General features: G+C 58.5%; 1 protein-coding gene across 2 annotated transcripts in view; it reads right to left on the bottom strand.

Moving 5' to 3' along the window:
- TRPM2 (transient receptor potential cation channel subfamily M member 2) overlaps positions 1 to 22,018 on the bottom strand; it is a 42,413-nt gene that overhangs the window by 4,796 nt on the left and 15,599 nt on the right. Inside the window, exons 12-31 of one of the 2 annotated variants that reach the window (XM_067538734.1) lie at positions 21,049 to 21,170; positions 18,415 to 18,765; positions 17,264 to 17,401; positions 15,750 to 15,879; positions 15,150 to 15,295; positions 14,318 to 14,430; positions 13,753 to 13,966; positions 12,897 to 13,015; positions 12,416 to 12,548; positions 12,061 to 12,232; positions 10,733 to 10,913; positions 8,403 to 8,584; positions 8,027 to 8,159; positions 6,139 to 6,226; positions 5,415 to 5,502; positions 4,238 to 4,389; positions 3,234 to 3,310; positions 2,942 to 3,043; positions 1,128 to 1,214; positions 199 to 304 (exon numbers count right to left, since the gene is read on the bottom strand). In XM_067538734.1, coding sequence (XP_067394835.1) covers positions 199 to 304; positions 1,128 to 1,214; positions 2,942 to 3,043; positions 3,234 to 3,310; positions 4,238 to 4,389; positions 5,415 to 5,502; positions 6,139 to 6,226; positions 8,027 to 8,159; positions 8,403 to 8,584; positions 10,733 to 10,913; positions 12,061 to 12,232; positions 12,416 to 12,548; positions 12,897 to 13,015; positions 13,753 to 13,966; positions 14,318 to 14,430; positions 15,150 to 15,295; positions 15,750 to 15,879; positions 17,264 to 17,401; positions 18,415 to 18,765; positions 21,049 to 21,170 — 2,834 coding nt within the window. Of the gene's footprint in view, positions 1 to 198; positions 305 to 1,127; positions 1,215 to 2,941; positions 3,044 to 3,233; positions 3,311 to 4,237; positions 4,390 to 5,414; positions 5,503 to 6,138; positions 6,227 to 7,096; positions 7,661 to 8,026; positions 8,160 to 8,402; positions 8,585 to 10,732; positions 10,914 to 12,060; positions 12,233 to 12,415; positions 12,549 to 12,896; positions 13,016 to 13,752; positions 13,967 to 14,317; positions 14,431 to 15,149; positions 15,296 to 15,749; positions 15,880 to 17,263; positions 17,402 to 18,414; positions 18,766 to 21,048; positions 21,171 to 22,018 lie in introns of those variants that run through there. The other variant, XM_067538733.1, reaches the window with a different exon arrangement.

Genomic DNA, 22,018 nt, shown 5'->3' with positions numbered 1-22,018 from the left:
ATGAGACCCTTGGGTCCGGGGGATAAGACCCACTGACTCAGTGGGGGCAGACGGTACCTCCATCCTGCAGAGACCCACAGGGCCTGTCTATGTTTGGCAACATGTGGTTAGCTTGAGGCGCCAATAACGTCTCTCCGAATGGAACGACCTGCCTCCGTTTTCAAACCTAGGTCGGCTGATTGCCTCCTTAGCACTTACCCCTGGCAGTGCCCAGTGATCTGACAAGGGAGATTTGACCACAAAGACTTCCAGCATTTTCTTTAGGCTCTTTCTATAAATTGATCCATCCATATTCCTCCTCCAGCTACAAAAGAGAAATGTGTCACGCTGCCATAGTCTCTTCCCGCCCCTCCCTGTGGCCCAGCCGTGAAGATCACTTTCAGGGCTTAGGGAAGGCTGTGATGGTCTGTGCTGGAGATCCCAGGCTTTCCCGAATGTCAGTATCATCCAGGCGATTACACACTCCTAGCTTTTATGTCTGGTCTGTTAGAAAACAAGCCAGTTTCCCAGGAACCATCATCCATCCCTGTTTTCAGGCTAACAAGGGGAAAGCATGTCTCCTGAGATAAGCCATTAAGCGTGGGCCAGACAGACACCAGGGACAGCTGAAGTCTAATCCTTGCTTGCCACCAATTCACCACGTGACCGCCGGCTAGTCATTTGCCTTCTGGGAGATCTAATACTTATCTATAAGAGTGCAGTTAGCGTCAGCTAGCTAACGACTGGGAAGTGCTTTGAAAGTGTTAAGTGCTATTTACTGTAAGTGCGAAGTAATAATAGAACAAAAATACAAGCAACAACCGGGATTTATTACGCTCAATAGCTTCTCCCTTACGCTGCTGTAAATCTAATGTGAGAGCAGAATTAGCCAGTAGATCTTTAAATGGGTAAGATCAAATTGCTACAGGATAGCACCAAGGTCTGGGCAGTAAGGACAGGCTGCTCTTTATTTAAAACAAAGAATGGAAATCATTTTAGCGATTCATTTCCTTCTGTCCAACAGAGGCCTCTGCCTGTGCGTTACAGAGGGAATGTTCCTAGCTCAGTCAGTAGAGGAGCGGGGGCTGCTCTAATCAGGTATCTGCTTTGTACCATTCACAAGCCGAGCACTCACTCACTGTACTCACCGCGTCACAATGGGATGCAGCGCGTGGTTCGGTCCAAAGCAGCGTAGGCTCCCTCGGCCTCGTAACCCCGTCCTGCCCATGGGATTCCTGGCACAAAAAAAGCCAGAGAGGCGTTAGTATCCCTTCGCCAGGCTCCCCGGCTTGTTAATTGTGCTATTGCTATTGCTCATGGAACTCAAGGGCAAATGTCACGGGACGACGTTGCGCGTGTTTAGTGCCCAAAAATGAAGGCGCTGAAAATGTGTCGGTACAGGAAGACGCACTCCCTCTTCCCGGTTTTGCTTCTCAGGGCTTTGAAAAATTCCAAGGATAAATTGCTCAAGCCAATTTCAGGAAAATTAACTTAAACAACCATTCCAGATTTCTTTGACAGATGTTACGGGGGCTTCTGGATAGGAGTGCAGAGTGGGGTTATCTAAAGTGTGTGGGGGCGGGGGGCGGGTGGGAAAGTGGGAATGCTTCCACCAGGTGTAAAAGGACCATGTCTCTTGTTTCTTGTTCACCATCACCTGTTTCCCCAGGAGCCATTTGCAGTAACGGTTTCTCTTTGTGATGAGGCGTCTAGAGGACAAGTGCATGGAGCTTTGTTTGTTTTAGGATCGAGGGAACTATTTTCCACAGTGCCGGAAGCGCCATGCGACACGTCCATGGAGAGAAATTTGCCGAGTGACGTTGGGCAGAAATGTTTGCCACTGTAGGATCTGCTTTGACGCGTTCGGGTTTTTTTACACTGAATGTTCCCCCCGAGTTAACGGGGAGAGAGGCAAGCCCTCAGGAGAAGCAGGCCCATTGCGCTCTGAGCAGACGCACTAGCTGGGAGGTGTACTGCTTTCTCTAGGGGCTGGGGCTCCCTTTCGCCAAGGGCTTGTTTTTTCCCACCTCTCCTTCACTCCTGAGTGGTCTGAGCGAGCCCACCACCCAGCTCCCGCCCCGGCACTCAGCCAGGGCTGCAGATCTCACGCTTGGCACGGGCTTTGCACTGGAACAGGTCTGGCTGGCAGTGGGAACTCCACATCTCTCCCTGAGATCTGGTGGCTTTCCCGGCCCATGGCCAGTTCCACGAGAACTCCACGCTGACCAGCACGACAAAAGCAGCCTCAGCTATGGGTGCTCGGAGTCCTGGCTGGCTGGAAGAGGGGTGCCCAGGGACACAGCGCTCCCTGAAGAAAGTGCAGGGCCGGTTTCCCGCAGACACCCTCCCAGTCAGGAGCAATGAGTGGCTTTTAACCCCCCTCTTCCCTTGAAACTGCCGGGCGGATTGGAAAGGAATGGGGAAGCCAGCCAGAGCAGCGGTAACATTTCAGGCTGTTTCAGAAAACACAACTCCAGGTGAGTGGGGCTGGGCTGGGGATCTCCTGATCTTCCTCTTGTTTTCCGAACACTGCTCAGGGGCACGGCCTGCCGCCTGCTAGAGGGCTAAGCTGGTGCTGCTAGCACCAAGGAGGTTGCAGCTGCTCTTGCTGCTAATCTGGAGGGACAGGCCAATGGAAATGAGGGACCTGAGTCTGCCTCCCACCTGCAGGCATACGTCAGGAACAGCTCCATTGGATTTAACGGAGTGACCCTAGAACTAGATCACGAGCGAGCAGCCCCCCATTGCACCAGGCCTCCTTCCGTATTCAGATCAGAGCAGCTGTGCACAGCACCGGGGGACCCCAGGCGGCACATCTGGCTTGTGACTGGCCCCCAAGTCAGGCTTCCCTCTTCCTCCCGACCCCTGGAGAGAAATGGCAACGCTGAGCCGGAGCCAAAGCAGCAGAGCCAGTTTGCATTGGGAGCGTTCGTGTGAGAAGGCCCTTGTCCAGTTCACTCACACTGGTAGCCTGTTCTGGATGGCGGATGTGCCATGGAAGCTCTGCCGGTCGATCTGTCCATCCATCGCGTTGTAGCTGATCTTGGAAAGAGCCTCCAAAGAGCTGAAAGAGAGAACAAAGCCCCTGTCCTCTTCAGCACGCCCTGCGCTGGGCAGCGGTCACAAGCGCCAACGCAGCCGGCCAGCCACAGCGGGACAGACAGTGGGGGGGACGTATACACAGAGGCAGGGGGCTGGAAGAGAGGCAGGGGACTGACAGAGAGAGAGAGAAAGACTACCTGACCCGCACTCACTCTCTGAGAGGGTCACACGTGGCCACCTCCTTCCCGTCTGCAGTGTAGAAGGGAGGGTCGTAGATCTGGAACTCCACCTGCAGAGCACACACGCCACTTCATACACCTCCTGCCTGACCAGCCGGGCTGCCAGCCTCTCAGAAGAATAGGGAAGGCCTGAGATACAAGGCCTGGCCCTCTTGGTATCCCATCAGAGCCCAGCCCTGGAGCTGTCTCTGGCTGAGGAGTTCTGCTGAAATCGGCGCAGATTGGGGGACCACACGCTAAGCGAAAGAGGTGAGGCTGGCGCCTTGGAAAAGAGGATTCATTGAGGGCTTGAACCCGAGCCGCCGGCTCTCCCGAGCGCCTCCCTGGCCTTGCCCTCCCCACGTCTCTGAGCCGCGCGGGATGCAGCAGAGAATCCGGGCCGCTGTTCTTGGTGACGCCTGGGGGTGGGGGCTGCACCAGCACGCCGGCGCACAGATCACCCTGGCCCAAACCCTGCAGTCCTTGCTCGGTCCCGCCTGGCTGACTCACTGAGGCCGGGCTGTGGCTCTGGGGCTTGGCAGGATGGAGCCAGGACCCAGCTAGTTTCTGGGCGCTGGATTTAGTTCAGCCTCCCCTGGAGCCCCCAGGGAGCGTGCCAGCCACCCAGTGGGACAGGACAGCCCCTGGCGCAGCACTGAAGGCAGCCCTGCCCCACCAGCAACTTCTGGGGAGCATCCTCAAGAGCACCCAGTGCCCCAGGGGCTTCACCCCTCTCCAGGAGGGACGCCGACACGGACACGGGGGGCGCTAGGCCTGATGTGCTGAGCTTGCTCTGTCTCGGAAAACCAGGCCACACCATGGCCGGAGGCCCCCCGGGTTTTCCACAATGGGTCACCAAGTGAGTGAGTGGTGGAGCTCGGCGCTGGAGTTCCTGGCTCCCAGCTCTGTGCTCTGCCCACTGGACCTGCTTGCCTCCAAACATCACACGTCTGCCAGCCACGGCCCAGCTCCCTACAGCAGCGCGCTGCCTCTCCTACCTCCCAGGGCACCTTCTCGTCCGGCACTGGGAAGCGGACGGTGGAGGAGCCGGGATAGAGGAGGCTGCGGGCGTTCACATGGCACTGAGCCGTCGTCTCATTGGGCTTGTCCTCCGAGTCATATTCCTTCAGCTCTGGGGCTCTGCCGGGGGCTAGGAGGCAAACACAAACAGCCAAGACCCAGAGGCTGTGGGAAAGTCTCCTGCTAGGTGCAGTCAGCTCCAGGCCCTGAGCCCCGGCCGCCCTCCCAGTGGCAGGCATTGACTGCACAGGACGTTGGCTGTGGCAGATTTCTGCCTTAGACTTGCAGTTTGTTGCCATCAGCCCAGCCGAGTCACACATACCCCCTGCCCAGTTCCCGCCCCACAGCCCTGCTCCCCCTGCACGGACCCTGAGAGTCCGGAGAAGGAATCCAGCCCAGGAGGGAGCTGTGGGGCAGGTGGGGGTGGGGACCTGCTGGGGAAGGGGTGGGAGGGATGGTCTGCGATGTGGGGTGGGGGGGTTGGGCTTAGTAGGAGCCACCCCACCCTGTGAAGCGCCGTCCCCCTCAGTACAGCACGGCCCAGCCCACGTGGGGTGCCCCCCAACGTGTGTTAGCCTTGCTCGTGCTGACGTGCTAAAAACAGCCGAGCGGCCACCGCGGCACCTCGCCAAGCTCAGCACCGGGAGCTCAGATGGGCTTGTACTCAGCGTGGCTAGCCCGGGCCCCTGCCGGTGCCGCAACAAGCCAGCGTGAGGCCGTTGACCAGCCTGCTCGCTCCCAGCAGCCAGGCCGGGGCACCCAGGGGGGCTGCCTGGCAGGTGGAGAGAGGGCACCGGGCGGGGGGGGGGGGTGAGGAGGGGATTACAGCTGTGGGAGGCTCCGTCCCGAGGTTGGGTGGGGAGCCTTAGCTTGCAAGAGGTGTGCGGCCAACGGGCACAGCACCCCTGCCTGCCTGGGAACAGGAGAACAACCCTTCTCTTCTCGCCCCGCTCCGGGCCCCCGGGAGGCTCCATGCTCCTTCTGCAGTGGGGCAGGACCTGCTTTTGCCCATCTTGCTCTCAGCCCCAGCCGCTGTGCTGGTGCCGATGGAGTGACACCGGTGGGACCACCAGAGAAGCAAGAGGAGAAGCAGGTCCTGGAAGACAAAGGATGGTCTCTCTCACACGCAGGCAGCCAGAGACCGGCTGGGCTTACCCGTGGTGGGCACATCCTCCTCTGAACCAAAGCCATTCCCATGCAGGGCCCGCACGATCCAGGCCAGGGTCTTGGCGGTCTGCGACATCTATTCCAGAGCAGTCAGACAGTCAGGGAAAGCCCTCGCCCGCCCGCAGCTCCTGTCCCTTGCCCAGCTGGGCAGGGATGTGGACATGGCGGGTACAGGCATGCCCCCTTTCCAGGCTCAGGAAGGTGTTTGGGTTTTGGTTTAGTTCCATTTCACTGTGATTCTGAGCGTGAGAAGGGACCGGCTCCGTTTGGTTGGGGCGGTGGCTGGAGTGTGACCCTCAGTGGAATTCCTCCGCCCTTGGGACTGAAATTGGGGCCCAGTTCCCGTGGGGGTGCACGCTGCTGGGCTTCCTCTGTTGAAGGGACTGATATGGAAAGATGAGCTGGGACTCGGGGGCGGGATTCTATTGCCCCCTACCAATAGCGGACACGTTCCCAGAGTCTCTTGGATGAGCTGCTATGGCTGCCTGATCTTGAATGTGACCCACTGCCCAGCCTCTGGCCCTCCTTGAGTCCCCACCATGGCCTCCCGATCCTGAACGTGACCTTCTGCCCAGGTCCCCCCTCCCAATCCTGAGTGCCCCGGGTGCAGGCCCCCAATCCCAAAGGCAACCCACACCGCACAAGCCCATCCGGGACCCCGCCCAGTCTCTCCATGCGCCTGTCTCTGGGGTAGCCCCAAGCTCTGCCTCACCTGCTCTTCCAGGCCATGCAGCCTCTGCTCCACCAGCCTGGTCCTCTCCACCCGATCCGAGTCCAGCAGCTCCGCCAACACGTCCACCCTGAGAGAGGGGCCAGGGGAGACTGAGACTGGGTCCTTGGGGTAGGAGGCACTCAGCGGCCAGCCTGGCAGTGCTCCACCCTCTCCCTGCACCGCCTCCCAGCTAAAAGATGCCCATGGTGCCTCGTTCCTGCTGTCACTCACGGTGGGAGTGTGCCAACCCTGAGGCAGGGTGGAGCTGCCCCCTCCCCCGGAAAGCTCAGTGGAGGGTTGTGCCTCTGTGAAGCACAGCCCCGGGAAACACAGCGGAGGGTGCACACAGCACGGCCCTCGGCACAGGCAGCGTATCCCACCTCGGAGACTGGCCTGCTCTGCAGCAGCCAGGGTGGGGGGGCTGCCCTCATGCGCACATGGTGGGGGCACAGGCCCTGGTGCAGGGTGTGTGGTGGCGGTGGGGATGCTGGCTCCTTGCTCTCTCTGCGTGGGCAGTGGGGCCAGGCTGGCTCGTGCTAAGTGAGAGGCCCTGGTGCAGTTAGCAGCACAGAACGCCGGCTGGGGGCTCGCTCGCTGCTGTATTTGGCTAGTGCTCTGCCTTGGGGTGCCTCCGAGTCCCCTGTCTGCAGATCGCACAAACAGCAGAGGCTAGTGCGAGCAGCGGGGGGCTGCAGGCTCCCCCTGGGGTGCGAGGTGGGCTGGGCAAGGGAAGCCGGCACATGCCTCCCAGCCTGCTGCTGGGAGCACTACACCAGCTCTCCAGCTGCGTAGCGGGTCTGACCCGCACGGTGGCCCTGCAGGGAGTGGGTTGCACCCTGCTCTCACTGCCGCCCATGCCAGTCGTACCGGACAGTGGTCCGGAGCCTCTCGGGTGCAGCCGCTCTTTCGCACCTCTCCCGTAACCTCTGGAAGTGCGAGAGTTCCCAAACCCTCTCACCCAGACACCGGATATCACCGCAGGCTGCTGGGCAGGGCCTTCCCTTGGCCTTGCTGTGCCCCCTTCTGCCAGAGCTGTGGAACCACCAGAGATGCTTTCCTTTCTCCCAGGGGACCTGATAATCCAGCTTTTCTCCTCCACTGACGTATTCCTTCACTTCAGACTTCACGGCGAGCCCAGTGAGTCAGCAGGAGGAGTCATTGCAGAGGGATGCTCGCTTTCCCAAACCACTGAGTGCATTGCCCCTGCAGCGCCCCAGCCGGTGCCAGCCAGGCACCGAGGGAGAGAAGCCACATGTATTGCAACGCATACACAGTGGCTCGAGTGACCCTAGGAGACATGCTCTGGAGGGAGCCGGCTAGCGAGCTGGGGGCTCTGAGAATGGGAGCAAAGCGGCTGGGTTATAAGGAAAGAGGTAGCAAAACATCCCTGCTCTATTGGCTCAGTGGAAAGCAGCGTGAGGAGCCCCCAGACAGACTCTGTCCCACCTCAGCTGTACACATGGGATGGGAGTGACTCAGGCCTACCACTGGTGTAAGGCATGCCAGGCTTGCAATGACGCACGGATCCTTGGGGTTGACCTGTGTGACTGTGCGGAGTGGTTTGGTTTGGTTTGGTTTAATGGGGGCCGTTGGGAGAAACAAGCCGGAAAGGAAAGAATGGCTCCAGATAAGCCACTTCTCCACAACCCCACGACCAGACACACAGGAGAGCAAAAGAACTATAGCGAGATTTGACAAGGGGCCTCTCCCAAGAGAGGGGAGTAGCTATTTGAGCCAGCCAGACTGAGACTGAGACCGGCACCCACTGGGGCATGTGACGAAGCTAGGCCTGCCTGGGCGCCCATCAGGTGCACGTGGACAGCAGCCCAGGCAGCTCCGCCCAGACCTCGGCGAGCATGGACTGCCACAAGGCGAGAGGGGCTGGCACCTGTGCGCAATGTCTCGGATCTTCTGCTCCGCGTTCTGCTTCTCCTGGCACTGCTTGTGCTGCAGGTAGTTCTCCTTCAGGTACAGCTCCCAAGAGAGAAGGGCCGCTTCCTCGTTCTTCTCCAGCTTTTCTTCTGCCGAAGAAATCGGAGAGCTGAGAAACCCCTCCCCCAGCCCTCATACCCAGGCCCTATGCCACACCACTCACACCTCAGTGCCATGGGGGCGCTGCAGCTCCTCCAGACCCCAGCCCATCCTGGAGAACGTCGCCGTCTCCCTGCGGCCCTGAGAACCACAGCCAGTGCATGGTCGGAGCTATGTCCGTGCCCCAAGCCGCACGACCGCCAGGGGCCCCGCCACCCCGCCCCCCTGCTTACTGAGCTGCTTGTGCCGCTTGGCCGGCTTCCGCAGAAGGACCCTCTTGACGAAGAGCTGCAGGTGGCTGAAGAGGATGAAGGGCGGGGGAGCCGCGGGCCGGCCGTGGTACTCCTCAATCAAGTCGTGCCGCTGGAACTTCCAGATCTGGTCGGTGTGCTCCTGCACCTGCTGGAACGTATAGCTGGGAGGGGGCACAGCGGGACGAGGGGTGAGCGGGATGAGTCCCTGCGCTCTGTCCTTCTCACTTGCGCCGGCTTCTGTCTTTGATTTTCCTCTCGCTCTGGCCTCGTTTCTTGCTGAGCTACAGAGCTGAGGGCGCCCTCCAGCACAGAGAGCTTGAGCGGGCTCCCAAAGGAGGGGCAGCGGACCCCAGCTGGGGTGAGAGAGAAGACGGGCCTGCCAATGTGTCTGCACTGCAGCACCCAGCCAGCATGCAGTTCAGCGCACCGGGGACCCCCAACCAACCCCCACAGGCAGGCCAGTGCACCAACTCCCTTGACAGGCCAGGGCCCCCAGCTGGCCCCCCTGCACGTCAGTGCACCCAGGGTCTCCACATTCAGGTCAGTGAGCCAGGGCCCCCCAGCATCTCCATACACATGTTGTCAGTGCATTGCTCTCGCCATGTACGGGGGAATGGGCTGGATCAGCTAAGCCAGGCACTACAACTCCCAGCAGCCCCTCCGCATAGCTCATCCCCGCCCTGGGCCTGGCCGGAGGAGGGATGATCAGGAAGCAGGGGTCCCATGGCGAGCCAGGAGCTGCAGAGAAGCGGACAAAGAGAGGCACCCCGGGCACTGTGCACAGAGCTGCATGTGGAGCGGGCTGTGACTGCCAGACAGCACAGCCGGGCGCGGGGGAAGCAGCATCCGCTGAGCAGGGAGCTACACGGATGGGCCCCAATAAGACACGCTAACCAAGCCTGGCCTGGAAACCCGCAAATGCTTGTTTGCTTGGATAGAGACGGGCCTGGGGGGCCCAGACTCTCAGCAGGACTGTCCCAGGACCAAACAGGAGCCGCTGTTGCTCATACTGAGCAGCAGCTGTTGAAGCCTCTGTCCCTAGGATGTGTGTAACCTTCCCCTTTCCTGCCAGCCCTAGGAAAGGCCTTTCCCTGAGCCATGTGTCTGCGCGGTTACTGGGACCCACCCGGGCTAGGCCCCTGAGCAGTGGTACAGCTGGGGTTTGGTGCGGCCGGGCGCTGATCAGCCCCACCATTTACCATCATGTAAGGGGTCTATTAGCCCCTTACTGAAACTTAGTGGGTCTTTTTGATTGGCCATCTCCGAAGGAAACAGGACCCTGGAGTGGACAGCCCCCAGGACCAGTGGAGAGAGGCCAACTCAGGTCAGCCTGATTGACAGGGCGGGCAGGCTAATGAGAGAGCCAGGAGGGTGGGGGGAGCCCAGCCCTCCCTGTGAGCTGGAGCTGCCTGCTGGGGCATGCAGGGGCAGAACTGACCTGAGCTAAGGAAAAAGCAGCCAGCAGCTGGAAGGCTGGAAGAGGGGCACAGAAAAACTGAATGGAGCCAAGCTGACCCGACCCACAGTAGCAGAGCAGAGGGGCATCCCAGAAAGCGAAGCACAGCTGCATGGAGCAGAGCGAGCTGGGGCAGGAGCCATCTGGAGCTGGGTGTGGTGAGCAGCTGGGGGGAACAAAAGGGACTTTGGGAGTGTGTGGCTACTGGCAGAGCAGGGGGCTGACTCTGCATTCCTGCAGCATAGCCAGGGCCTGGACAGTGGGCCTGCAACTAAATGTGACACAGACTGTGAACCTCAGAGACACTGTTTGTGGTGCACCGGGCCAGGGGGCAGTGTTGGGATGTTTCCCTTTAACCTTTTTACTCTTTTCTTATTTTTTTAATTAATTTGATTGCTATTTGTTTAATAAATTGTATTGCTTTGTATTGTATGCAATGATCAGTGGGTCAGGGAAGTGCCCAGTGCAGAGTTAGTACCCTGGAGTGGGGACACCCTAGCCCCTGCCCTAAGGGACCACGGCAAGATTGGGGGTCAAGCCCCAGAAATCTTGGGCCCAGCCTTGTCGGGGTTACGGGCATCCCACCACACAGGGGAGTGGGAGGGGAGCCCTCGAGGTCAAGTGGGGCCTCTGGGTAAAGGGAGTGGGAGCAGGGACTCAGATCCTTTTGCTAACCAACTCTGCCGGGGTATTGTACAAGCAAGGAAAGATCCCCACAATAGCGGGCCCATTCCCCCGCTTACAATAGCATTAATTCACCCTCCCTCAGCCTGATGGCCCTGGCGACCCCCCCACACCTCCTCCGGTGTGTGCAGTGAGCGGGGGGCAGGGAGCAGTGCTGGGTCAGACTCACTTGAACATGGCGATGAGCAGGTTGAGGAGGAGGATGTTCGTGAAGAGCAGGTACAGGCAGAGCAAGATGACCGTCAGCCATTCGGGGAAAACAGGCTGCTTGTCTTTATTGCTCTCGGGGCACTTGGGCTTGTAGGGATCTGTCCCGTTCACGCTGCACTGATCCAGATTGAAGTTCACCCCTTCGAGAGATGAGAGCAGAACCCTGTCATTGCACCGGCTGAGGGAAAACTCATCCTTCTGTGTTATGTGTCGCTGTTCCGGGGGGCTCAGCGTGGAGCCAGCAGCCCACCTTAAACAGACTGTCTTAACAGCAGCCCTCTTCAGTCTGCAACCTAGTTTGTTCCTGCACTTCCAGGCCATGGAGTCCTGGGGGGATCCTCAGACCCAGTCCCTGCATGGCGCATCCGCACCCAGCTGCCTCTGAGACGAGGGAGACAGACCTGCGTCCCTGTAACTCACTGGGCATTGCTTAGCAACTCCTCACCGGATGGAAAGCAGCTGTGATGAGCTACCGACTAGACATGGTAGAACAGTAGAACATGAATGCAGGCCTCTCTCTAGCCGGCGAGTCGTTCGCATGGTGTTCCCAATGCTGGAGCACAGCATTTGCGTGTTTGGAGTCATAGCTCCCAGCCTGAGCGTGGTTCCTGCCGCTTTATTCTCGCGGTCATTTACAGCCGGGGATTGGCCACGTGGTATTGTTTCCCCTGCCTGGTCGGATAACGCTTTCAGAGCAGAGGAACGACTAAGAGCAGACATGGCACTTCCCCTGCAAACGTGCGACCCCTTCAGAAGCCGCAAATATTTCCATGGACACCAGTCACAGGCAATGACTCTGCATGACTAATGAATGGCGCCACCCCATCAATCCCAGCAGAGCACTGGGGTGGAGACACTTCTTTGGGAGGGAAGTGGGGAATATTGGGGGAGAGCCAGCCATGCAAGGGTCCCTGCTGCTCTTGGTCCTGATCCTTAGTGCTCAGACAGCCACAAGAGCAGAGAGAACTCAGCACCTCCTCAGATCCTTCAGTTTTCAGCCCTTACTGGCTCTGGTGACCCCACATGCTGCCCTCTCTGACATAAACAGTGAGCCTCACTCTTCACCCATGACACCAGTTTTCCAGGTGCAATGCTCCACTGGCTCCAATGGGCCTAGACCAAAGGACTTAGACAGAGCTGCAGCTGCATCAAACGGGTGTCACGGAGGGGATGCTCTGGCCTGTTGTCTTTCATTTCTACACAATCCTCAAAGCGGTAAGCAAGCAGTGAAAGGGATCACGTGACCCCTCTGCGCCAGGAGCCTACGAGAAAGCCTGGATTCCGTACCGTCGATGTATGAAGGGATCTGCCCAAAAATCGTCAGGTAGGAATGGTAGACAACGCCCCGGAAAATCCAGTCCACACGCTCCTCATTATGGATCAGGATAGCCTGCTTGGCTACACCGAAGGACACAACCCAGACAGCCAAGAGGAAGAGGAAGAAGAAGACGTCCTTCATCTGCAAAGCCACGAGACAGAGCAGGCGTGAAAAGGTGTTCCCCTCAACAGATCAGATGCATGGGTTACACCCTCTCGCAAAACAAATGCATGCACAGATCTTATACCCAGCTCACATATCACACACAGGCCCCATTCTGCTCCCCCTGAGAATGTACCATCTGCAGGAAGGTGCGGCTCTTACCATTCTCTTCACTATGATGATCTTGGGCCCCAGAGTTTTACTGACTGTGAAAATATGCATCAGCCGCAAGCAGAAAATAATAAAAGCCAGAGACAATATGATCCGTCCTGGATATAAAGTAGATGGGCTCCATCTGGCACAGAGAAGGGAAAGGAATACACTTCAGTGCATTTTCTTAACCAATGTTACTGTCTTGTTTTCTTTTTCACAACCTACTTTCCTGGGGAAACGATAAATCTACCCCTAGAGTTCTCTTTGAGAGAGGGAGACAGCACCGTAACCAGCAGACAGAGTGACAAAGCAGCTGGGGAGAGTGCAGAGCTGTCAAACCGATCCCCATCTGGATGAAAAGTGTCGTCCGAATTTTGAACTTGATGTTAAAAAAATTGGAAAAAAATCCCAACTACCTTTTTGCAAATTCCTCTCCCTGGTTTGCCGACAGCTCCAGCAAAGAGCGGTTTTCTACCGTCCTCAAACTCACCGGCAGGTCAGCCCTGCTATGAAGATCAAGATGGCGCAAACATCCAGCTTATTCCAGAAATCACTGACATACAGGGAAGCCATTTTCAGTAACCCAAAGCCATCAGAGTCATAGAAAAGCTGTTAGGAAAAGAAGCGGTTTTGGTATTTCAGTAAACAGAACGTAGGCCTCTATGCACGTGAGATGGCAATCGTGGCACTGAGTCCCCGACCGGAACGTGAGCTGGATTTGGAGGGGGTGGAAGGAAATGGGGAAATGGACTTCAATTAATAATGAATTTCCCTGCCGTGGTGATCTTGGCATGAAGCAAATCCTCAGCAGTCCCCGGGTGTTCCCAACACCCAGAGCCTCTGTATCTTTAAATGAAGATTGGTGGCCAGGGGAAAATGATGCCTGAAGACACCCGAGGGCCAAGCAGGACCAAACCACCACAGTAAGTGGTGGATTCGCCTGGCTCCCGATGGCTTCCGATCAGACTGACTAAAGCACGTCCTCCAGAAAGGCGTGCAGACATAAGTGACCAGACTTGATCCAGGCATGGCTAGGTGAAACTCTTTGGTGTGGGATGTAGGGGAGGTCAGACTAGAGGGTCCAAGAGGGTCTCCTGCTGTGAACCCCAGGAGCGAGGTGTGTGAGAGTTCACAGGTGAGTGCAGGGCTGACTGACGGGTGCGCCGTCTCCATGCTGCTGGCGTAGATGACAGAAGGGCTGTGGCGCACATGCAGCGGTGCAGAAACAGGAACGGCTGTGGCCTGCGTGAGCGCCGCCAGCCACCCTCCAGAGAAGCCCTAGGGTAGGCAGCACCCACTGGCTGGGAGCTACGCCACCCTTGCCCCCTGCCCTACAGCCCAGGTACCTGGCGGGTCTCTTCGCACACCAAGGAGAAGAGCCAAAAATAGATGACGTACTCCCGCCAGGACGGCATTGGCTGGAAGTCGATCATCAGGACGTAGGCGAAGAGCCAGAGAAAGCTGAAGTAGGAGAGGATGTTCAGGTGGAAGATGACGACCGGGGCTGTGAAGAAGGCTCGGGTGCGAGTCAGGCAGCTCATGGGCTGCAGCCTCTTCTCCCTGCGTGGAGGACAGAAGCAGGAAGAAACAGCTGCCTGGGCTGTTGAAGTGGAGCTGGGCAGGACGTGCTGGCTCACCGGGAGAGGCCTTGCTTGGAGCTGACAGAGCAGGGCCTGACCAGCGCAGTGCAGGTGGGAGGGTGGCGGGAGAACTATTTCCACCACTGGGGCCATTACCCCAGCGCTCAGCATCTCCCTGGCCTGCCTGGGGGCGCAGCGCCGGTCCAGGGCAGAGGTAGATGAATGCGGGGATAGTGACCCCCAGGCAAGGAAGTGCTCGTGGCAGGACACAGCCGCCATTGTCCGAGGGACGGGGCCGTGTGCCAGCTCCATCCCGGAGCTCTGGAGGTACCTGAAGCTGATGAGGTTGGTGTAGATGAGAGGGAAGAAGGCCATGCACACGATCACCCGCCAGAGCCCATTGTCCACGCACAGCTTTCCCCACCAGACTTTGGTCAGAAAGGCCTGGGTGCGGGAGAGGAAAGAAGGAAATCAAGCTGGCCTGGAGCCTGTCCCCTCCGGCCCGAGCTCCAGCATTGTCCATCCCCAGCAGAAACACTGCCATGGCCACCCCAGTGGGATCCATACCCCGGGCACGGAGGGCTCAGGCCACACCCTGGGGGGCAGAGGCCGGACCGGCCCACAGCCGTGTGAGATGGAGGCAGGGGTCGCACCCATCGGTTCGCTGAGTAGTCACTAGTCGGGCTGGTGCATGAGGACCCCGCGGGGCCGAGGACTGGGGCTGACGAGAATCAGCAGGTGCCCCCCAAAGGGCAGAGGAAATGAAACGTGGGGGCAGCCGCTGGGTGCCGGGGGGCGGGGGAGGAGCGTTCCGGGCAATCCCCTGCAGGGGGGAGACTGGGTGTGTGCGGCCCCTCTCTCAGAGAGTGGATTCATGGGCTCTGCCCTGCCCAGGCAGTGTGGCATGGGAGCTGGCCACAGGGTGCCCTCAGAGCGACAGGGTGCCCAGGGGAAGAGGGCACCTGGCTGAGTCTGAGAAGCTGGACAGGCTTCCTGGCCGAGCTGCTGCTCCCTCAGGCCATGGAAGACAGTGGTGGGGAAGCCGGCACAAGGCCCCGGCCGTGGGGCACCGGTCTCTGAACCTCATACGTGGGAGGCAGGACACCAGGCCCTGGCGTGGGGCAGAGAAGAGGTGACTGCTTCCTCCCAAGCTGGAAACACACCTGGATGCCTCCGTGGGACACAAAGTTCATGTTCTTGGCCTCCAATGCCAGCTGCAAGCAGGTGGTTTTGCCCCAGGCCTCAGAGACGCGGATAAGGAGCTTCTGGGCTCGCTCCTCGTCCTTGCGGTAACACTCGGTGAACACGCCTAGCGGGGCAGAGAGCAGAGCCACCCATGGGCCGGTGCCCTCCCTGGCTCGAGGGCTGCAATCTGAGAGCCCAGCGCCACGGCGGAGGCAGGCTGGCCTCGGAGCCCAGCGCTCTCCGTCACGCTGCACTGTGGCCTCCGCTCCCGCCTCTCCCCCAAAAACATTTCCCGGCCCCCACGCCCCAACTTCCCAGATGGCTTTGAACAAATGACCCCAGCCCTGAACGGGGGGGGCACCAAACTCCCCGAGCCAGGATCAGCGACACCAGCCCCCGCTGTGAGCTGTCGGGAGCCAAAATTGACCCTGGGATCTCAACGCAGGAGATGCTGCTGCCTGAGCTAAAGCCACCTCCTTTCTTAGCCCCGGCTGCCGTTGGCTTAGCCACCGCTAGTGGGGGACGCAGCGTCGTGCTGAGCGTGCCTGGCCCAGGGGAACAAACGCCGCACCACTCACCAATGGCTCGGTGCTCATACTCCTCTGCCAGCGTCAGCATTTCCTCCATGCTGTCGGTGTCGTCCTCCTCCTTGGACAGCTCTTTCAGGATCTTGCTGCAGGCCAGCGCTGCTGCCGTGCAGTCCTGGCACTGAGACAGCAGGGCCCCGATTAGCACGGACGGGGGACAACCCTCCTGCAAACCCCTGGGATGCCAGCGGAGCCCCTGCGCATCTGCTGGAGGAGAGAGGGGCCAGGGCCTTGCTGGCTGAGTGCCACAGAGAAAGCTGGGCAATGCTGCCGGGGTTTGTCATTTAAAGGGATGCTCTTTCCTGCCCAGAGCTCCTTCAGGATAGGAGACCCTCCACGCACCTCCTCCCTTCCTGCCCATGACATGTCAGCACCACCCGCACAGCCTGCAGGGAAGGGATCTCTCCCTAAGGCCTACAGCTTGCCCTTGCTGATGGCTGTGGGCAGATCTACACGGAGGGGCTGCACTGACAATGCGACCCAGGCTGGGAGGACGGGGCTGATCCGGGTGACGGCTCACTGCAGCTCTCAGGCAGGCCCTTGAGTTAAGCAATCGCGCGCTCACTTCTACAGGGCCTCACGGGACAGCCTAGCTGTGCCCCTGGTGGGAGCTGTGGGTGGAAACGGTATAGGCCAGCGGTTCTCAACCTTTCCAGATTGCTGTACCCCTTGCAGGAGTCGGATTTGTCTTGCGTACCCCATGTTTCACCTCACTTCAAAAGACTCGCTTACAAATTCAGACATAAAAATACAAAAACGTGTCACAGTGCACCATGGCTAAGCAATGGCTTAATTTCTCATTTTTACCATTTAATTATGAAATAAATCAAGGGCCATATAAATACTGTACTTACATGTCAGTGTATAGCATATAAAGCAATATAAATAAGTCACTGTCTGTATGAAATTTTAGTTTGTGTTGACATCGCTAATGTTTTTTATGCAGCTTGTTGTAAAACTAAGCAAATCTCTAGATGAATTGATGTACCCCCTGGAAGATCTCTGCGTACCCCTGGTTGAGAACCATTGGTCTAGGCCCAGGAAATTCATTTTGGACCTGAGCTGGTGAGCTGTTACTGCCTAGGGCTGTATGCTACGGGTCCCACTGGTCCTAAGTGGGACCGACAGCTGCTTGGTTTTATGGAGGCAGCGTCTCTCTGCTGTGTCTCTGCAGAGGGTGGTGGGTTCAAAGACAGCCTTTTGCCCTTGCTGTGACAAGCAGGAGGGAAAAGGTCAGCACCGATCGGAGCTGGACGTGTGAACCCAACTGATGCTGCCCTCCCTGCCATGCATTGCCCCTTCCGCACTGGTCACAAGCACAGGGTGGTGACGGGGATGCGGGATGAGTAGCAGCGGGCCCGAAACTTTCCTGGGAGGAAAGCCATGTTGCTGGAGCTGAGCGTCCATGGGCTGACGTGGCCGACAGGGGGCTAGGACTGACAGAGCCAGGCTCAAGCCTGTGGTTAGTAGCGGCCTCAGGGAGGGGTTGGGAAGCGTCACCGTACCTGGGCCCAGATGATTTCTGCCAGCTCCTTGTGACTCTGGACGACGGCCCAAATAAGCAGGTCCCTGACCGGGTCCATGGTGAAGGTGACTCGGCCAGCTGAGCGCTTGTAGAGCGATCGGAGACTCACTCCCTGCACCTGGGGAGGGTGGCAGAATTAGACCGAGGCTTCGCAGAGATGCCCTCTCCCCCCCCCTCGGTGCAGCAAACACACTCCAGCCACCAGGAGCCCTTGTCAGGGTGAAGAGGTAAGGAGGGACCAGGGACAGGGGACCAGCTATCTGGGCTGTGAGCAGGGGCAGCTGGCTAACTTTCTCTCTCAGCTTGGAGAGGCTGCTCTGCATAGCTCCTGGGCGCACGGTGCAAGACCCTGCACTCACACAGAGGAGCCAGGCATCTGGGGAAACCAGCTGGCACGTTTCCTCTGCAGCTGCCAGGATCCCCCCTCCCCGGCCCCATGTACCCATGCTGCCAACACCCGGGGTGTCTCCAGGGCATGGAACCAGTAGCACCCGACTTAGGGGGTCTCCCCTGCCCTGCCCCTTGTCTGGCCAGTCACAGCAGCGCAGCGCGGGCAGGAAATGCTACTACCACTGAAGGATGGGGTTGCATGCCCACCTCACACGCGACTAGCCCAATGCAGAAGGAGCGAGGCCGTGGGACTTAGGCCCTGGGTCTGGGGCAAGCAAAGATCCGCCCACAAAGGCCACCTCTGGCTTGCAGGCGATTTCAGCAGGGACTCAGAGGAACCCACATAAGCTGTGGAGGGAGTTTAAAGCTGTGTTCTCTAGCTCACGGATTGAAACAAACAAATGCAAGGGCTCGTCTAGAGCAGGACGGTTGACCCCAGTGGAGCTACACCAAGGTCCCTACCCCAGGGCCAGCTCCTGGGGACCGTGCCAGCTGGGTAACGTATCAGGAGCGCTCTGACGTATGGGGCCTGCCCTTCAGGGACACTGACACACGCCCACCAGTGCAAATCTCCCCAAAGCCAGCAACTGTGCACTCTTCAAGTGAATGAAGCCAGCGTTGGGGGTGGCAGACAGCGCAGCCCTAGACTGCCCCGGGCACCTTCGTCAGGAGTTCCCAGGGAACTCGGCTCCCCCGGCTCCCAGCCCCTAGCTCCCCAGCCCCTGCCAGGGCGAGCCGTACGTTCAGCTTGATGTGTGGGACGGCGATGGAAAGCCGGTGCCGCTCGGCGTGCTTGGGCTTCGGGTAGAGCGGCTGCGTGGAGTCGCCCAGCAGCTCCCTGAGCACCTGGGACACGTGGTGCAGCTGGACCCGCGGCACCTTGGCGAAGGCCGAGCGCTCCTTCTCCTCCACCAGCACCTTCTGCAGCTTGCCGTGGAAGAGGCTGGAGGGCGCCATGTTCTCGTAGAGGTAAATCAGGGTGTCCCAAGTGACAAACTCCTTCAGGCGCACGCCCTGCTCCAGGAACAGCTTGACGAAGTCCGGCTTGTTGGCGAGCAGGGCGGCGGTCATCATGGGGTGCAGATCTGCAGGCTGGCAGGCCAGAAACGGTGCTGTCAACGAGTGAGCGCCGCCCTGCGGGTCCAGCCCGGGGCCGGGGTAGCGGGAGGGAGCCGAAACAGGCTGCAGGCAAGGGGCACGGAAGCAGAGGAAGCAGGGAAGGCAGCGAGACAGGGGAAGGCATTGACACGCCGACGTGGGCACCTCTCAGCCCCGCCAGGCTCTGGCAGGAAGGGGGCGTCCCCGCTGCTCAGGAGGTGCAGCGGCTCATGTGGGGAGCAGAGGTTCACGGTGTGGGCGCTTCCCCTGCATGCTGCCCCGCCTGTTGGCCTGGACCAACCCTCACCCCCGAGCCGTACACAGCTCACGTCTCCACACCCCCACGCCAACACAGGGTAGCCTCGGGCAGAGCTCCCCTCCTCCTCTGCCCCCAGGACACCAGCCTCTCTCCCCTCCTCTGAGAGTGGCTGCGTTTTGCACTCAGTGGGACCCCCCTATGTGAGTAAATGCCACGAAGTAGCATGCCACAGACTGGCGATTTTGGTAGGGTCAGGAATCCACTAGCTACAAAGGTTCCGCAGTGGCCATCCCTCTCCGGCAGGACATTATACCTGTGCGTCTGACAGTGCGTCTGCAGCCAGAAGGTTTAGCACTCAGGAGCTCTGCTTTCCTGGCTTTCTGGTTCTACAGTGGCTGAGATGGGGGCTCCTGTAATTGTCTGAAGTGTCTCGTCATGCAGCTTCTGAAGTTGTGTGTGTCTATGTGCGTGCGTATCACTGCTTGCCCCCAGACAATGTGGGGTGGCAGTTTTTGCAGTTGGGTGAGTTTTTCCACCGGGAAATGCCAAAACATCAAAATCGAAATTTTTTGCAGAGCCATGTCCACTTTGACGGAACTTTCATAAGGAAGCTTTCTCACGTCTAGGGTGGCATTTCTGGTCAAAACCAGAGAGCGAGACCCACCCTGCAATACCCTGGTGGCTAGGGCAATTACTTGGGATGTAGCAGACCCAAATTTAAGTCCCACCTCTGCCTTATTCAGAGCTGGGACCTGAACACGGGTTTCCCATATCCCACCCGTTACCTATTCTGGGCACTTGGTCACTCTCTGTCTCACGTTTTTTCATGAACAATGTCCAAAGGTCTCGGGTTTGTGCCAGTCCAGAATGAAAACAAAGGTCAAAACCTCAACATTTTTGCTGAACGGAATTTGGGATTCCTTGCCCGCCCTGCTCACACCTCTTGGGATCCCACTGGGCAGCCACAGCCTCCCGAAAAAACATCCTCTGCAAACTACTTCCAAGTCCCAGGGGAGTCAGGTACATGAATGGGGAGATGCAATTTTGCCCACCTCTAGCTTCAGTGCAATCAGATCACAGGGCCCCCGCCACCTCTCTCTGAATTAACACTGTGACACTGCTGATCACATCAGCGGGTGAATGCACAAAGTTCAGTGAGCCGAGCCATGCGTCCGGCAGGCTGGCAGCGCACGTCATAACTTGGCGCACAGCAAGATGGCGGCACTTGAGATAGATTTCTTGGCAGTGGAGTGGGAATCAGATTTAAAAAGACAGATACTGGCGTGAGCAGGTTGCTACTAGATCGATGGCAAAAGAGGGCCTTACAAAGCACCCAGTCCTGAGATCCCCACCTGTAGTTCAGACTCACATCTACAAGGTTTGAACAGAGTAACCACTTCTGGCAACACAAGAAAGGCCTTAAAGCGAGCGGAAATGGCCCCCCAAGAGTGCCCCCTGTGCAGTGGGCTCCCTGCTGTTGACCCTGGCCTGGGGGGCAGCTTGGAGGTGCGCTGGAGATGTGTTGGACCCATGCTGGGATGCATTGCACTAGTCTGCTCCCCAGGGCAAAAAGCAGAGCATACGTTAGAGCAGGGAGCCCTGCACCAGCGTCCCGGCAGGCCTTGGCATGGCCCCAGAATAGGGGGAAGGTAAAGGTGGCTCACAGCCCCCTTTAGCAACCACCCCTCCTTCACTGCCCCGAGGACCAGGACAGAGGTCTTTTCACCTTCCTCTGCAGCCTGGGGCACAGGTCACTTGCTGGTCTGAACTGGAGCAAAGGGTGGATTCTCTGAAACTTGAAGTCTTTAAATCATCAATCAAGGACTTCAGAGACTGAGTCAGAGGGTCTGGGCCTACTGCAGGGGTGGGTGAGGCTGCATGGCCCAGGATGTGCAGGAGGTCAGACTAGATGGTGATGGGGATCCCTTCTGGCCTTAAAGTCTAGGAAAGCAACTGAAAACCAGGCCCTCCGCTCCCCTCCTGCTGCCAAAGGCCGGGCACGGCCAAGCACATCTCACCTTCCATTCATGATCGTCTGTGAAGATTTCACTCCGAGCAATGTCCACCCGGTTCCAAGCCACGGCCAGCTTCAACTGGTGGTCCCAGCTCTCATGGCCAAAGTGGTCATGGTTTCGGGAGGCTGCAGGCACAGGCAGAGTGAACGCTGGGGCTGGTCCAGGACAGCTAGGTCATTCTCACCTCCCCCAGAAAAGCAACATTCCGAGCAGGGCGCCTGGATGGAGAGCCAGCCAGCTGAGCAGAGCCTGCCCAGAACACCTCCCAGGGAAGACAAAGGGTCAGAGGAAGGGATCCCACGTCTAACCCCGGCAGATTAACCCTTCTGAGGCCATGGCTCCTGGGTTCCTGCCCTCTTGGTCTGCTGTGTGCCACTCTCTCTCCCTCTCTCCCCCTGCCCCACACATCCTGAAGGTATGCGATTGAATCCAGGCCACGTGCAGCGCAGAAACCACGCAGTCGCTTTGTTCTGAGAAGTGGGGACTGGCACAGAACTGTGGCCTAGGACCCCGGGCCAGGAGTTCTCTACTTCTCCCTGCCCTGAAGAGTTTCCAGTCTAAGAGACAAACTGGAAGAGCTCTATGGGAACTGGCCTGGAAATGAGTTTCTTAGAGCCCCACAGAGCCTTTCTGGAGCAGGACGTCCCCAGCCAGCGAAGTCAACATGAGCAGCACCCTTGACAATGATGAGCCAAAAGGGGAAGTGAGGGACTCTGCCCTTATGTGGGATACACAAGAATGGACCCTTCTGACCTGCAGAAGAGCAGGAAAGAGCATCAATTGTCTCACTGAAAATCAGCGGCTGTTTTAACAGCAACCCATTCAAAACCAGGGTTACACGTTCCCCTGGGATGGAATGAGCAAAAAGCAGAGAGCAATGGATTCATGGAGCAAGAGCGAAGGCTGACGGGTCCTTTGCGCGGCACTGGGTAACCACCAGGGGAATATCTTCCACTGAGATAGTGCCAATGCA

Source organism: Emydura macquarii, unplaced genomic scaffold, assembly GCF_026122565.2.
Source record: "Emydura macquarii macquarii isolate MOO-44397 ecotype Brisbane River unplaced genomic scaffold, CSIRO-AGI_Emac_v2 contig_499, whole genome shotgun sequence".
NCBI lineage: Eukaryota > Metazoa > Chordata > Testudines > Chelidae > Emydura > Emydura macquarii.
The sequence above is the reverse complement of the archived record's forward strand: the minus strand, read 5'-3'. Positions and strand labels throughout refer to the sequence as shown.